This window comes from Trichophyton benhamiae (assembly GCF_000151125.1).
Source record: "Trichophyton benhamiae CBS 112371 chromosome Unknown contig01145.0, whole genome shotgun sequence".
Classification (NCBI taxonomy): Eukaryota; Fungi; Ascomycota; class Eurotiomycetes; order Onygenales; family Arthrodermataceae; genus Trichophyton; species Trichophyton benhamiae.
The window spans coordinates 1,035,749-1,050,710 of NW_003315111.1; the positions used below are offsets into that span (position 1 = coordinate 1,035,749).

General features: G+C 47.2%; 4 protein-coding genes across 4 annotated transcripts; 1 reads left to right on the forward strand and 3 right to left on the reverse strand.

Annotated features, from left to right (window-relative positions):
• Positions 1–1,100: 1,100 nt before the first annotated feature.
• Positions 1,101–2,092, reverse strand: ARB_05745 (uncharacterized protein; the record flags this gene model as incomplete). The annotated part of the gene is made up of 2 exons (XM_003016300.1): positions 1,101–1,439; positions 1,559–2,092. The coding sequence occupies 2 exons, from the start codon at positions 2,090–2,092 to the stop codon at positions 1,101–1,103; spliced, it is 873 nt and encodes a 290-aa protein (XP_003016346.1).
• Positions 2,093–3,427: 1,335 nt separating this feature from the next.
• Positions 3,428–4,776, reverse strand: ARB_05746 (uncharacterized protein; the record flags this gene model as incomplete). The annotated part of the gene is made up of 2 exons (XM_003016301.1): positions 3,428–4,620; positions 4,686–4,776. 2 exons carry the CDS (start codon positions 4,774–4,776, stop codon positions 3,428–3,430), a joined length of 1,284 nt encoding a protein of 427 aa, XP_003016347.1.
• Positions 4,777–5,970: 1,194 nt separating this feature from the next.
• Positions 5,971–10,148, reverse strand: ARB_05747 (uncharacterized protein; the record flags this gene model as incomplete). The annotated part of the gene is made up of 3 exons (XM_003016302.1): positions 5,971–7,077; positions 7,128–9,631; positions 9,725–10,148. 3 exons carry the CDS (start codon positions 10,146–10,148, stop codon positions 5,971–5,973), a joined length of 4,035 nt encoding a protein of 1,344 aa, XP_003016348.1.
• A 1,449-nt stretch (positions 10,149–11,597) lies between these two features.
• ARB_05748 (uncharacterized protein) lies at positions 11,598–13,318 on the forward strand (the record flags this gene model as incomplete). Its single annotated transcript, XM_003016303.1, has 3 exons — positions 11,598–11,761; positions 11,829–11,968; positions 12,165–13,318. 3 exons carry the CDS (start codon positions 11,598–11,600, stop codon positions 13,316–13,318), a joined length of 1,458 nt encoding a protein of 485 aa, XP_003016349.1.
• Positions 13,319–14,962: the final 1,644 nt, after the last annotated feature.

Sequence of the window (14,962 nt, forward strand, 5' to 3'; positions counted from 1 at the left end):
CCTTCTCCTACAGCGTCAGTGGGATGCGAGCCGCATGGTGACCATTGGTAAGAACTCTGCTGGGCCATAATTAGTTGGAGGACAGTCAAGTATTAACATATCCGTCAGGCACTGTGCGGGCCCAGCCCCCGCGACCTCAGCAGCTGCTACTGCAACCACTTCGCACGCTGAAGACCATGAGGGAATGGCAACTCCAACCAAGCCTAGCCCAACTGAGTCTGTTGGTTGCGAACCCCACGGAGACCACTGGCATTGTGATGGACCTCGCGTCACTTCATCTGCTGCACCTCATCCTACCGGATCAAGCACCAAGTCTCTGAAGCCTAGCCCAACTGAATCCGTCGGCTGCGAGCCCCACGGTGACCACTGGCATTGCGATGGACCTCGTGTCACGACCTCTACTGCACCTTATCCTACCGGATCAAGCACTAAGACTCTGAAGCCTAGCCCAACAGAGTCCGTCGGCTGCGAGCCCCACGGTGACCACTGGCATTGCGATGGACCACGGACATCGGGTACTGCACCTCCAGCACAGTACACGGGTGCCGCCGGGTATGTTCGTGTTCCTCTCCCTCAGGCCGTGGGTGCAGTGGTCGCAATGGCTGCAGTTGTTGTCTATGTCTAAACAGCACATAAGTGGTATAATTGGAAGCCTCCTTAGCATGAGAATTACGGCCTCCCTGAGAAAATGCGATGGAAAACGATTCATTCAATGTCAGGCTGATGAGATCTTATATTTTGTCTTGTTTCACTCAATAATTGTTTCATGTCGTTAACAAGTTCCTCCAGTTGATAACTGCACGTGACATTAAACTTAGTTACGTAATTAATAGACGGTTGCTTTTAAGGTTTATCCCGCCCGTAGTCAATAATTTTCACTGTTGGACAAACAAATCTTTTCACATCGACCAGACATCGATGTTGGTCAATAAATACATGGGACAGCGTGAAACAGTGGGAAATGAGAGGAGGGATGAAGCGGCTTCCATAATTCGTATATCATGGTGCGACTTTCATGGGCATTGGACGAATTGTACTCTGTACCATATCTCATATTTCCACCATTTCTTGGAAGGTAAGACGATGCTGAGAGCAAGATGTCACGCATTTGAAATATTTTCGATGATATCTGCCGTGACATTGGGCATGCTTAGGAAAGGGCTATGGCTTCCGCTGCATCGTTTGACCTGCACATCAACACCAGCAACCTTGAGTCTATCAATCATCATTTGCTGCACTTCAGGCAAGATACCCTTATCGTTCTCGCAAACAATGTATGAGGTCGGCAGTTCTCGAAATGCTTCATTGCTGACTGGAGTGGACTGCGCCGAATACGGGTGAGCAACCATTTGTTTCACCCAGTACTCTGCTTCTTCACTCGGCAAGTCGCTGTAAAACATCGGAATTGGATCGGTTGCTGATATGAGGTTCGTTTCTTCCTAACAATTGATCGAGGATATCAGTATATACATTTCATGGAAAATCAGGGGAATGTACGAAAAGTGCGCGAGAATGACAAAGAAAAAGCAGTGTCAAAATCAAGTCGACTTGGACTTACGTTAATCTTAACAGTTGGTAACGATTGGCCTTCGAAGATTCCTACCAAACTCTGTCCTTTATGAGGCACAAAGCTTGTCAGGTATATCAGATTCCTTACTCCACCAGCAAATCCTCTTCTGGATCTCTCCGCAATACCAAATTTACAAAGCGCGTCGGTTCCAACTATCCCGCCATACGAATGCATAATGACATCAACTAACTTGCCAGCGTTTGTAAGCTGAGCTGTGAATTGGCGAATGAAGTGGACATCATCTTCGAGTGACTTTGTAGGCGGAACCTGGCCATTGCAACTCGGTAAACGCGGGCAATGCGTCTCATAACCTCGTGACTGTAACACTTGGACAAAGGTCTGATAATACGCTGGATGCTGCCATGCGCCATGAATGATGAGGATCACCGGTTTAGTCTTCCCTAGATTGCTGTTTGAATCTATGGCTGTTGCTTCCGGGGTATCTGTTCCTGTTGAAATGGATTTCGGTTTTACACCGCACCCAAGCCATCTGGTTATCTTATTTCCTAGATATGAAAACATTGCGACCAGTAACTAGTTGGGAAGGAGGGGGGGAGGAATGATCAATGGATGGTTGGATGGGCAAGAGACTAGATTATGTGTGTAACCGCCAATATGAGATTCCGGCTTCCAGAAGAAAGTAAAAAACCAAGAAAGCAGTGGGATCAGACCCATGTTCTACCGGCTGGAGGCAGGGGTTCTCAATTCAACAGCCAAGGAGGGCGGAAGAAGGAAGGTCACGGCCTAAACATCTCACGATATAGGCATTCATGACAGGGAAAAGACTCGTTACCAGGCAAACCAATCTAGATCAAAGAGGCCAGAGCCACTCAAACAAGGATCACCCGCTCATTTCAGTTATCAAGAGGCAGAGCAACACGTTTCCAAAAAGAAGTACTGCGTCATCAGCACAGATATCCAAACCATGCTGTGCAGATGGGAGAGCAGAAGAAAACCGTAAGACCGGCGTAACAGATACTGACAATGGGGGATATCTTGCATACATGCTGTCAAAGGCTCCACGTTCTCCAAGAAACCATTTCAAATGCAACCGCGAGCCGGGGGTTCATTATTGGTTGCACACCCGTGTAAATGCGACGCGGAAGATATTATGCGTCATTTAGCTCGGAAAGGTTGCTCGCAAGTCTGCCCTTGCATCCGCAAGATATTACAGGACTAGTACATTGACAGCTAGTGACTGTGTGGTGCAGCACCTGCATTGATGTTAAAGGAAGCAGCTGTACTCCGCGAGAACTTGGGCTTATCATCACATGCAATTGGTGAATAAATTTAGTGTGCGTGGGCAAGACCGCTCGCGGAACAGGGGCCTCTGACCCGTCCGGGCTGGGGGATGGAGAACTTTGCGGCGCAATGCGTGGCATATCTTTTCTAAGCTTCGTACGCTGCTGCTGGTCAAAGGGAGCGGTCCAGGCTACCCGGAGTTCTCGGGAGTTTTTTTACCCCTTGAAGTGCGAAAGGGCAGATCCTCCACGGGCTCAGAATGAAGACTGCTGACTGAACTAGAAGCAGGGTTCTCGGGATAAATAGCTTGGTAGTGAGCTGTTCTTGCGCTAATTCATGGATGTCCCACAACCCCTGAATATTTTGGTCTGTTGAGAACCGAGATCAAAAAAAAGTATAGGTGTAACATCATATTCTCGAAATGCAATCTACCGCCCCAACTCCGACGATTCATATTTCCAAAAAGAGATGAAGGCAAGCAAAGGGGAGGAAAAAAAAATAGGAAACAATTAACAGAGAAAAGAAAAATGGGGAGAAATGGGATGAGTAGAAGACTGGAGATTAAAACAGGATCTTATGCGTCACGATCCAGCCACATGGGCCAGAGACAACCCACTAATCTGTTGCGTGTTTCCCTGTTAATAAGCCATCTGATGTGAGTCTTCTTCTCTTCCTCATGGTTTCCATGGCCCAGGACCCGATTTGAAACAGCCAGCCACCGGTAACGAGCACACCAGATACGACATTGACTAGTCTGACCATTAGGGCTAATAGGCTGTCCCGCTCTTGGCTAACAATTAGGAGAATTGGCTCGATATTATATTTGAAAAATATACCTGGAGTAGCGTCGATGCGAGGTTGTATCGGCTGGGAGTATGAGGTTACCGCATATTGGTTTGTTGAAACGGTCGTTTTGGAATCCTTTGCCGTTATAGTGCTCGTGTCTGGAAGAGACCGACGATTAGGATCAATGTGGCCGGACTTTGTATATATTGTTGGAACAACCGAGAGGTGATATTGGTATTTATAGAAATTTATGGATGTTGAGGAAACCGTCTTATCAAGTGGATTGAGAAGACGGCCATAATGGGGGCCGAATGAGAGCTCGGTGATGAGGTGGGTAAAATTTAGGCCTGGAAACAATTTAGTTAGCTGATCGGTTAGGTTTTTGGCATCTCCGTGAATGCAGGTTATAATAGGCTGTAAGAGTGACATACTGTGAGGGTTAGTAGCCCTTCCCCATTCAAAATATCCAAAGCCTCGAGCCGTGATATGTAAGTTTCCTTGCACTTTATTGCCCTCTAAACTTCCAAACACCCTGCATGAGTCCACTGCATCGGATTTTTTCAGCTTGGGGGACTTTGGGAACTTCTTTTTTCGGCTTCTCCTTACTTCGCCCAAGACGTGTTCGACATGGAGATCCTCTTCCTGTTCTTCCAACCGGAGAGAATCCTCCTTGTTCAGCGTCTGATACTCAGGGCTTCCTCCACTACGCCGTTGATTCATTTCCCTGTTCCAAGCGCCCCAGCTAGTGGGCTCTTGCGTTAATAAATCTCCAGCCAAAATATGGTCACCAGCCGCATCTTGGATGTTTATTCGGACATCATCGCAGGGCATAGCGACGACAGTGTCGATGTTGAGTTGCATCTCCTGTGATACCCCTCTTTCAACACTGAAGTGATGATTTTCATGGCCGCGATACCACGTTATGAGCTCGGAGCAGGAGAGGATGGTGCAGATGATAGCTACAAAAATTGTCCACAGCCCGCCACCACGGCTGGTGGAGGTATATGAGGGCTTCGTCTTTGCTGTAAGCGGTCGATTAGTATGTAATCTAAATATTGACAGGCACATTAATTTTGTTAAAACTTACGAAAGGCATCAAATGTCTTTAGTTTGGTTGCAATGCCATCAGGCGCTCCAAAGTTGGCCTCGTCAAGGCCATCACGCGCAAATCCGTTCATTGGATAGCGGCCAATGAGATCGCATATATATCAGCTCGTCCAGCACAGACATCAACTGCTCTAAGAGTAGTGTCGGTAATGAAATGGGCTACTTCCTTAACGGCGAATATGCGGCCGTCGCCAGCATTTTGATATCTGAATAACCCCAGCTTCAACCCGCCGGTTGCTGTTTCTCTCATTTCGTGCTAGCTTGATTCGCTTAGTCAGCAGCAGAAAAGGCCAGGTATCCAAAGGGCCCTGATCTAAACTACATAAGGCTAGACTATCCGCCAGTGTACTAACCGTCTCGGGTATCACATCTCACGTGATATATGCTTGTGCCGAGCAGCCCAAAGAAGGCAGCATGGGATGCGAGTAACCAAAGCGAAGGGAGGATTGAGAGAGTGCTAAGGGCAAATCCACATTATATGTATATATACATATATGTCTATGTGTACTCGGTATTGAGGACTGTATACTGTATAAATATTGTGGCAAAGGTAAAGGTTTCATCTTTCGAACTGGTGACGAGGGCAATAACATCCTGTGTTCGATTTAGCACCAAAGGAGTAGAAGAAGCAGAAATAACGAACCGATGCGATGCAGATGATGTATGGCCGTATATCTTTATCCAAGCCTTCAAAGAATAGCATAGGGCAAAAGTTATAAAATGCGAGAAGTTCAGGAACAGGGCATTATTAAAAAAGCATAATAGGCAACGCAAGTTTGTTAACACATTGCAGTGACTCAAAACAGATGCACGCATGCAATGCCAGTATTTAAATAGAAACAAGAAATGAAGCAATGTCGAAGAGAAAGAGAAGTGAAAGGCAAAGTAAATAATGTTAAAAAAGAATATAGGGGTATGGGGTAAGGAAGAAATGGCTGGAGAGAAAATGCCAGTGTAGTGGCAAGTAAACATAAATAACATAAACATCACTCAACACATCGATCCTTTGATCATCGTAAAGCCAAATCAATGGACTCGTATTGGTTAACTCGTTCAAACCTTGCTACGGAGACCAGCGCGGGCAAAAAAAGCAGTTGCGTTCGTCGCAACCTTGGAACATCATACATCATTCCTATTATACCTTTGTCTTCTGCACCATTACATGACGTTAGATATCCAATATTACCACCATAGAAGGAAAGGGAGGGTTAAAAAAAGAGGGCAGGAGGGTTGCCCATTTAGCAAGGGAAGGAACGCTGTTTGCATCAGCTTACCAAGCTGGTTGTTGCTGCCGCGGCTGCAAGGTCTGGCTTCCCGCTAGCATTCCTCGGCGTCACACGAGGCAAAGCGGAGCCACCTGACGGAGGGATGTTTGACGCCCGCTTTGGGGTCGCCCCCGGATTGGCCGTCGTCGTTGTGGATGTGTGGTGGAAGGTAGAGTGGCGCTTGGGTAAGCCATGCTTAACGGGAGAATTGGTTGAGGAGTCCCGAAGACGTGTTCCGTCGCTGCTTGAAGCTGTGGAAGGAGGGTTTGGAAGGGGCCGACCATTTAATGTAGCACTGGTAGATGCAAATCGTTTGACGGGTGACTGGGAATGCGAATGGTGCAGAGAGCGGGTGGAGCGGGGGGGAGCTCTAATACCAGTAATGAATTCATGTTGCATAGCATCGCGCGGTGTCATTCTGCGAGCAGGGTCCCATCTCAAGCAGCGAGCAATGAAATCTAGGAACGCAGGATTATCACATTTAAGAGCCTGTCGAAGATCAGTTGAGCTAGGTTTGCGCCGGCGCCCCTTTGACGAGACAGTCAAACGAGGTTTTCCAGAGGAGTCGAAGAACAGTTTCTTCCTAGTACTCTTCTCGATAAGGTGCTTCTCAGGGGGTCCGAATATTTCCATGATACAGGCCAACTGCTCTTGCTCGTTCTCGCCGGGAAACAGTGGATACCCAGTATATAGCTCCGCGAGAATGCAGCCAAGAGACCACATGTCAATTGGCATTCCGTACGACATGCCAAGAATAACTTCTGGGGAGCGGTAGAAACGACTCTGGATATATGTATACACCTTTTCATTCTCAAAGCAACTTGATCCAAAGTCAATGACCTTAATATCTCCACGGAGCGGATGTACGAGAAGTACATTTTCGGGTTTCATGTCACAATGCACAACTTTGTGATTTTGAAGGAGCACCAGAGACATTAACATCTGTTTAGTGAAACGACGAATAATTTTGAGGGAGAATCCTCGGAAATCATGAGCCTTGATAAACTCATAAAGATTGATACCCAGTAGCTCCGTAGATATGCAGAGGTGTCCACGGAAATAAAAACTTTGCGTGAAGTTGACAACACTGTGGCGGTTTTGTGGATCCTAAATTATATTAGATTGGCCATTGTATTTAGGTAAAGGGGATGGCATACCCATTCTTTCAGTTTTTGAAGAATATTCACCTCAACTAGTGCCTGTTGATGGAAACGTTTTTTGTTACGAATAATCTTGACGGCAACAAGGGTGCCAGTCTTGTGATCAACGCAACGTACGACTTGACCGAAGCTGCCTTTCCCAAGGACATCGACAACTTCATATCGATAAGCAATATGATCGCCGATAACTATGTTATAGTCTCCACGTTCATCATCATAGCCAAAATTGGCGGTCTGAGCATTAAGATCGCCGACATGCTTCTTGGCTTTGTGAGTACCGCAGAAGTAGATGTCCTTATAGTCAATAATTTCTCCTCGTTCAAAGATATTAAGACTTGCAATCTTTAGGGCTTGAGCTGGAGAAGCCCGTTCCTTAGGACCAGCTCTTCGCCGAAGTTCATCCAATTCCCTTGCTGCCGACTCAAAATCTTTTCGCTTGCTTCCAAGCTTCCGCATTTCCTCTTCAGCTATGAGGTCATCACGGTCAAGTTCTCCTTCCTCAACTCGAGGCTTTGCAGATGCTGGGGCGGGGGGCGGGCGCGGCCCTCCAAGTAGCCGTTGTACAGGGTTCAGAAGTGAGGATGATGAAGAACTTTTGTTCGGTTGCGCCTCATCAACTATTTCCGTAGATGACTGGGTCACAACTGTCGGCCCTGGCTCGCCTGTTATACTCTTGTTCCTTCGTGAAGAAATGCTGGCAACCACATTTGAGATAGATTGTTTTCGCTTGGCCGGCGCAAAATTCGTATTTGATGCAGGGCTGGTTCGTGATAGATTATTGACGGAGGCTGAGGCGGGCAGTTTGGGAGGGGGCATATTCTCAAATTTGGCATTATCTGCCGTTCCTGTATCATTGCATCCAGTGTGTCTAGTTTGGTCGAGGCTTATCTTTCTTTGCGGTGAGGGCGGTACAACGGTAGGGCTAGGATTAGGTTCTATAGTATCTGGTTCATATTTGAAGTTGAAAGACTCGGAGGCAGAAATTGTAGAGAACTGGGTTTGTGGGCGTGGGCCAGTCAATTTGTTGGTAGAAGGCTTGGAAACCACTTTGTCACGCATAGAGTTCATTTCATCAGTACCTCGAGGCAATGATGAAGATATATATGGCGAAATAGTTCGGTTAGAAGATAATCCCATGAAGTCCAGAGCGCTTGAACTGTTTTGAGAACGGTAGCCGGTTTGATAAGGTAGAATAAACTGCGAACTGTTGCTTCTAGACGTGTGGGCGGGCATTGGCGTATGTTCCTGGGGAACATGAGAAAAGCTAGTTTTAGAGGCTGTCATAGGAGTGCTTGGGGTCTTTGCCACAGTTTGGCGAGGAGGAGGAGGAGGTGTAGTAGACTGGTTAGGAGTAGGGTCCTTTGGCTCCTTATCTCGTAGGGCATTAATTTTACTCGCAACAGGAGCGCTCAAAGGCATTAAATTGAGTGGCGGTAGTTTCAGTGGTTGAAGGCTTCTCTTCCCATGAGTGACAGTGGCTCGTGGTTTAAATTCAGAACTAAAGGCACGGTTGTCATGTTGCATCATGGTGTCCCCTAGGGAAGTTTGATGAGCAGGTGTAGATGGCGCTTCAACTTCCGTGGCAGAAGGTATGTCTTTTGGCGCTTGTCTCCTCGCTTCGAGTTCGAAGGGCATGCTGGTCTGTCTTGGGGTAAAAGTTTGGGATAGGTGAGCTTCGTTTTTGGGTGATTCGTACGCCTTTGGGATTGCAGGAACAGGTGGAACTTCCTCTTCTTCCTGATTTGAATGCTCTGTCCGTGGTTTCGGAGTTGGAAGTCTAGAAGTTGATATAGTCTGTGAAAGCCGACCCTGTAGAGAGCCACTGGAATTCCTAGCAGAGTTATAAGTTGTATTTGATGAGAGGGATACTCCTGAGCTATAAGATTTTCGGTGAGGGTCTGGTGTAGTACGTGCCGATGAGGGTGTTACGCTTTTCCGAGGTATCATAGAAGGAGATGGTGCTGAGGAACGTGGGCGAGGAGAGGTTAACTCTAGTTGGGTAGGCGAGCGCTGTGGGATCGGAGGCGGATTAGGAACAAGAGACATTCGCTTCATCCTTCGAGCATCTGTGGGAGAAATTGTTCTTGCGCCTAGGCCAGTTGGGTGGTGTGGCATCATTGAAGACCGTTTCGACGACGGAGTCGTGTTTAATGCCACGGTTCCTTTCCCCGGAGTCTGGATGGCAGTATTTGACGAAGACCGAGAATGATCGGAGCCGCCAGGGGTGATTTGGTTCTCTCTGTTTCCACGGCTAACAGGCTGCAGGGATTTTGCTTTCTGGCTCCTAGTTGTGTTTAGAAAAGAAGGGCCACTGGGTTGTTCCGTAGGTTGATGATTACCACGATTTACATTGGTATTCACCCGTATTTCCCCTGTTGCATTTCTCTTTGCAAAGCTCTGACGCCTTCGAGGAGGGCCATCGTCACCGTTTGCTTGAGACGTAACTGAAGCACCAGGTCCAATAGATTTCCGGGGTTGCCTAGGGCCTGCAGTGGAGGAGACTGGAGGTGTAGCATGACTTTGTCGCCTTGTACGCGTACTTATAGGACCAGGCGTTGGCCCCGTTGAATTATGTACCCCACCTACACTTATACCTGTACCAACACCTTCAAGGTCGGGCTTCTGAGCATTGCTTTGTCTTCTGTTGAGGGTATTTGGCCGAGCAGGTTTAGGGCCAGAGGCGGAAGTGGTTGTAGTCGACCAACGCGTTGTTGATTTGGGGGGAGATGGAGCAGATCCAATGCCAGCTACAAGTTGACCTGGCATAGGGAAGTGGCTAAGACTCGGTTCTCTTGAGGAGATACTGTTATGGAAATCATCGAAATTTATTGCTGGAAGGAATTCACTGCTCTCTGGGGGCGTATGGTTGCCAATCTTTATCAAAATTAGTATTCTGTAAACATATATTTTGTCTTGGCAGCAGAAGACGAACCACATTCGGGAACGGCGTTTCAGATTTGTTCTGGGAGTTCGAATGGTAGTGTGTCGTTGTGCTATGAAAAGAACGAAAATACGCATCAGACAGTTTGCTTCTATAATTGGTGATCAAGGGAAGGAGATAATATACCGTCGCGATGATACCGGCCCGCCGATTGTTGGACTGCAATCCCGAATCGACTTCCTCCGCTTTGAAGTTGTTCCCTCGATTTGCTGGTCGGCGCTTTCACGAGAATGCAGAGAAGAAAACGATGTCTGGTTGGTAACCGGGACGATCGGCGAGTTCCTTTGCAGCGGCTGGCGATTTGTTTGAGCTATAACGTATGAATATAAGATTAGCACACATTTGCTTGAAGATGGAGAAAAAAAAAAATCAACATTCAAGGTTAGCAATGACTAGGGGGTGTTTTATCACCATAAAATCGAGTTTCATTGGATCTAGAAGGCTCAGAAGGGTTCGAGTGGTGCTGTACTGGCTGCTGCGTCACGGCCGGCAATCTCTGGGACGTCATGTCCGCCGGCATGTTGTCGAGGGATGACCGGAACGTTTGACTGGTACGTCAGGATTGCTGTTCTTGCGCGGTGGCATCCAACGTATAACGCAGGTGACCTGACACACCTGATAATGGTGGAGAGGTTGTCTAGCCCGCACGCTCAGGGGTGACCACCGCCGGATAACTCTCGGTCAAGGACTGTAAAGAGATGGACGGCAGCGGAAGCGACTGGCTCATTCCTGTTATGCTGCTACCGCGTCATGATGTCGAAGACTTTGAATCACAACTGGCCCAGGAGCTGTTATTATTGCTGTTGCCCTTCTGGAACTTGTCCCGTCCTCGTTTGGACATCCACCGACCTGCGAAATCGGTGGGCTGAACGCGAGCAGGCCAAAAGTGAGATTTCTTGTTTGTCGAAAGGGATTTTGTATCGTTCGAGTCTCTGGTGGATCAAGCATCAAAAAGCAACCTGGTCAGTGAGGTACAAAACCCCCATGTAGGTACAGGAAACTCTCAACTCTGAGTGGTTGGTGGAGCTCTACCTTGACAAGATCAAGCGGGCGTTGGTCGTTAGTTAATCCGCTATAGAAAAGCCACTTGCCACCGGCAGACCCTCACAAGGGCAGGAAACAATGAATATCCCGGCCTGCATCCAAACAAACAGCCTTGGTCACGATATTTTTATATGGCGATGTTTCAATTGCGTGTTTGTCGCAGCCGCAAGTTTATTAAATTAAAAGCGAAAAAACAGGAACGAGGTCGCTTTTTGCCTCTTTGGGACGCTGCCCTGAGATTATGTAATTAAGATTAGATAATGAAGACTAGCTTCATCAGGTTAGCGCCTCCGGCCGAGATCACATGCTTAGCCTTTCCGCTTTGGGAAGTAGTCGGGCATCCATGGAAGACAAGCAGCGACGTCGCCGCGCAAACAACGATATCAAACAACTTCATGATATAGAAGATGCATACTTTACATAGAGAGAGAGGGGAATAAAGTTAAGAAGAAGAGCACCTATGCCAGAGAGTGACGGGGAAGATGGATGAATACACTGCAGAACTCTTCTCTGGCCAGGATGACGGTATTGATGGTGACTCCCGGCCCTTGGGAAGTGTGGAGGAAAAGAAACCTCTCGTGAAGCCGGACACTGCAGAGGAGGAGACTTCTCCCGGCCTATCGCTACAGGACCGGTTGCTTGCCAGGCAAGTCTTCTATCTTTTTCATTCCACGAGAAGTGAGGAATATTGCCCACCCACTAACCGATATTAGGTTCCTCCAACAGTTGGTTCCATCAGAAGATGCTGGCAGTGATAAGGACGGAGGTGAGGATGTTGATACATCCTCAGAAAGGCCCCCATTCAGCCTTCCCACGATGACCAACAATTTCAGGCGTTTTAATGCCAGGTATAGTAAATATTGCGTGCCAACTATTTGATAAACCTCCATTGCTGAGTATCAGTAGAATCGGGATAGTCTTTCAGTTTCAGTATAACGTGATTAAGCTGCTGTCTTGGAGGCACAGGACCCAGACATGGTCCCTGATATGCGTCTACTCCTTTATCTGCCTCGATCCATACTTACTGGCAGTGCTTCCATTTGTTCTAGTCCTTCTGTTAATCATGATACCCGCCTTCTTGACAAGGCACCCTCCACCACCTCCTTCAACTTCAACGTCTAGTACAACTCCATACTACTCCTACGAGGGCCCAGCTCTTGCTCCAGCTAAAACCATCAAACCCGCTGCTGAGACGTCAAAGGATTTCTTCCATAACATGCGAGATTTGCAAAACTCCATGGCGGATTTTGCCCTCCTTCACGACGCAGCTGTGTCACTCATTGCTCCTGCTACAAACTTCTCTGATGAAAAATTGTCGTCTTCCCTGTTTATTGCCTGTACCGGCTTGGCGGGTGCCGTCTTTTTGGTGTCGCACCTCTTGCCCTGGCGGCTTATGTTGCTTTTTGCTGGAAACGCCCTTATACTGTCCAATCATCCAAACATAAAATCCTTTTTTGAGGCCGTTAAAGGTGCAATTGCATCTCATAGTGCCTCTCAAAATAATGCTGAGGGCAACAAGAAGTCCTTCGACATTTATGGATATTCCATACCCTTAACTGTTTCTGGCATCATGGATCTCCTCGATTCAATAACTGCTATATCCCTCTCTGCTGAGCCTGAGGAACGCGAAGTTGAGATCTTTGAGCTACAGCATAAAACGTACTCCTTGTATTCGGCATCACCAGAGTGGGAGCCCTTTTTATTCACGACTACGCCGTACGACCCTCTTTGTCCGTCTCGTATATCAGGAGATCGACCTCGGGGCTCTCGATTTTTTGAGGATGTCAGACCTCCCCCTGGGTGGGTTTGGAAGAGTAAAAAGTGGGAACTAGATCTTGAATGCCGAGAGTGGGTGATGGAACGTATGGTTACTGGGGTGGAATTCGAAATACCTGATAACAATGACGGCATCATCAGTGAGGAAGTGGGAGGTTGGGTATGGGATCTGCCGTTTAACACGCCAGATGACGAGCATGCTGTCGATATCCTGGCTTACACGGACTCGTGGGAAAGCCCTCGAAGAAACGCGCAAATGCCTGCCCAAACGAGCAAGCGTGCCAATCAAAAAGACAAGCCTGAATGGGAAGAAGCCACAAAACAAGTTGACAGAGCTGGCGACTGGAGAAGGAGACGCTGGGTCAGAGTTGTTCGAAGGATGACTATTGATGAGAAGGCAGTGAAAGCAACGCCAGTATCTTCTTAACCACATCACCTCTGTCTTTTTACTGCCGTTTGGTTCCTAAGCCTGGATACAGTTTAATTAATAAGATCATCCAGAGGTGGAGAAATTTTTAACGAGGAAAGAGCCGTTAACCATGGTGTTGTTTTCCCCGAGCTCTATATCGATCTTGCCTTGATATCAAATGCAAAACAGAGTATGCACTGTTACTGCCTTTCAGGCCATATTGTCGGTATGGAATTTGGCCGACAGCAGCTCCTGTCACAAGCCTCGATTATCCCAGGGCACAGCTGTTTGAATCCAACGCATACCGCCAAAGGTTCCTTATTAACTCTTTATCTGACTTTAGCAGTATCACAGATACCAGAGCCGCGATTTTGACTCCTACCATGGAATGCCACAGTCCTGCTCCGACTCCTCTGGCATCTCCATATCATCCCCTTAATAGCAGCAGTGGCGAAAAGATATACCTAACTCCATTTGATTTATTATCGTCGAATACAGGCCAATTTTGGTAACGGAGGCTTACAAGAGCTAGCTCCGTGGTCTTGGTCTGAGATACAGGACTCAGCGGAGCTATTGAGGACACCGAACGTACCAGAGGGAGAGATGAATGGAGCAATTCAGGGTATACCCATCTAAAACTCACCGCTCTCGCAAGTTTCAATGCCATTTTCAGGGACTTCGTCTGCATAATCTCATGTCATCCAATCATCTATACAGGCATTCGCCAAAACTTTCCATGTGAATACATTGAACCATCATTTCTCATGAATTCCTCAGCAAGAGAGTGTTGGAATTGAAGGTGTTCGAATGGATGTGACACAACGCAAGAAATAGTTAAATACTCATGATAGTGAAGATATCACCGTCTCCCAAACCACCGCGCTACGTCACGTTATACTGTCCTGGAGACTCTATTTTTACCGTGAGCTTGTTGTCAATCATTGACAAAGGAAAATCATGAAAGAGGAAGTGAGCTAGTTGATGGTCTCCTAGCATCGCGACATAGAACACATCTATAGGGAGGTGGTTACGGGGGAGGTGTTAAGGGAATGGCCCTGCCTTACGCTGTAGCATAGGCCCAATATGAAGCGCCTCACACTCGCCTCACAAGGAAATACTACTCTGCGACGAGGTTGAATGGCTCTACAGTGGGCGGAAATCACTTCCTCGTCGCCACATGTGGACTTGGAATTTGTTAGAAGATTAGTCCCTCCTAGAATTTATCTAAAAAAAGAAAAAAAAAAATCTATGGCCCGATTCCTGAATATAGTATTATTTATCATCACACTTGGTCTCACTTTATGTGAGAAGTGGATAGACCCAACAATTAGCAGGGAAAAACTAAGGATTTTGGCTGCGGGTATCAATTGCCTGGCGGTTTCAGGCTGCAAAGCTCCGCGGGCCGAGCCGAAGCGTTGGTCAACTAGTTGGTTATTAGGTACCTAGCTCTAAACTACGGAGTATCTACCCTGGTTTGTTTGAAGTCAATGATGATCAACGCTTATCTTGACTTCTGTCAACTGCTGCTTTTTGTGTTAAGCCACACTTATCTAGCAACCTGAGAAGCTACTCAGATACTCGATATAATTATTCAAGTTGAAAAAAATACCATCGATAAGCAAACTCCGATAAAACGTTCCCAATTTGCTGTCAATAGTTACG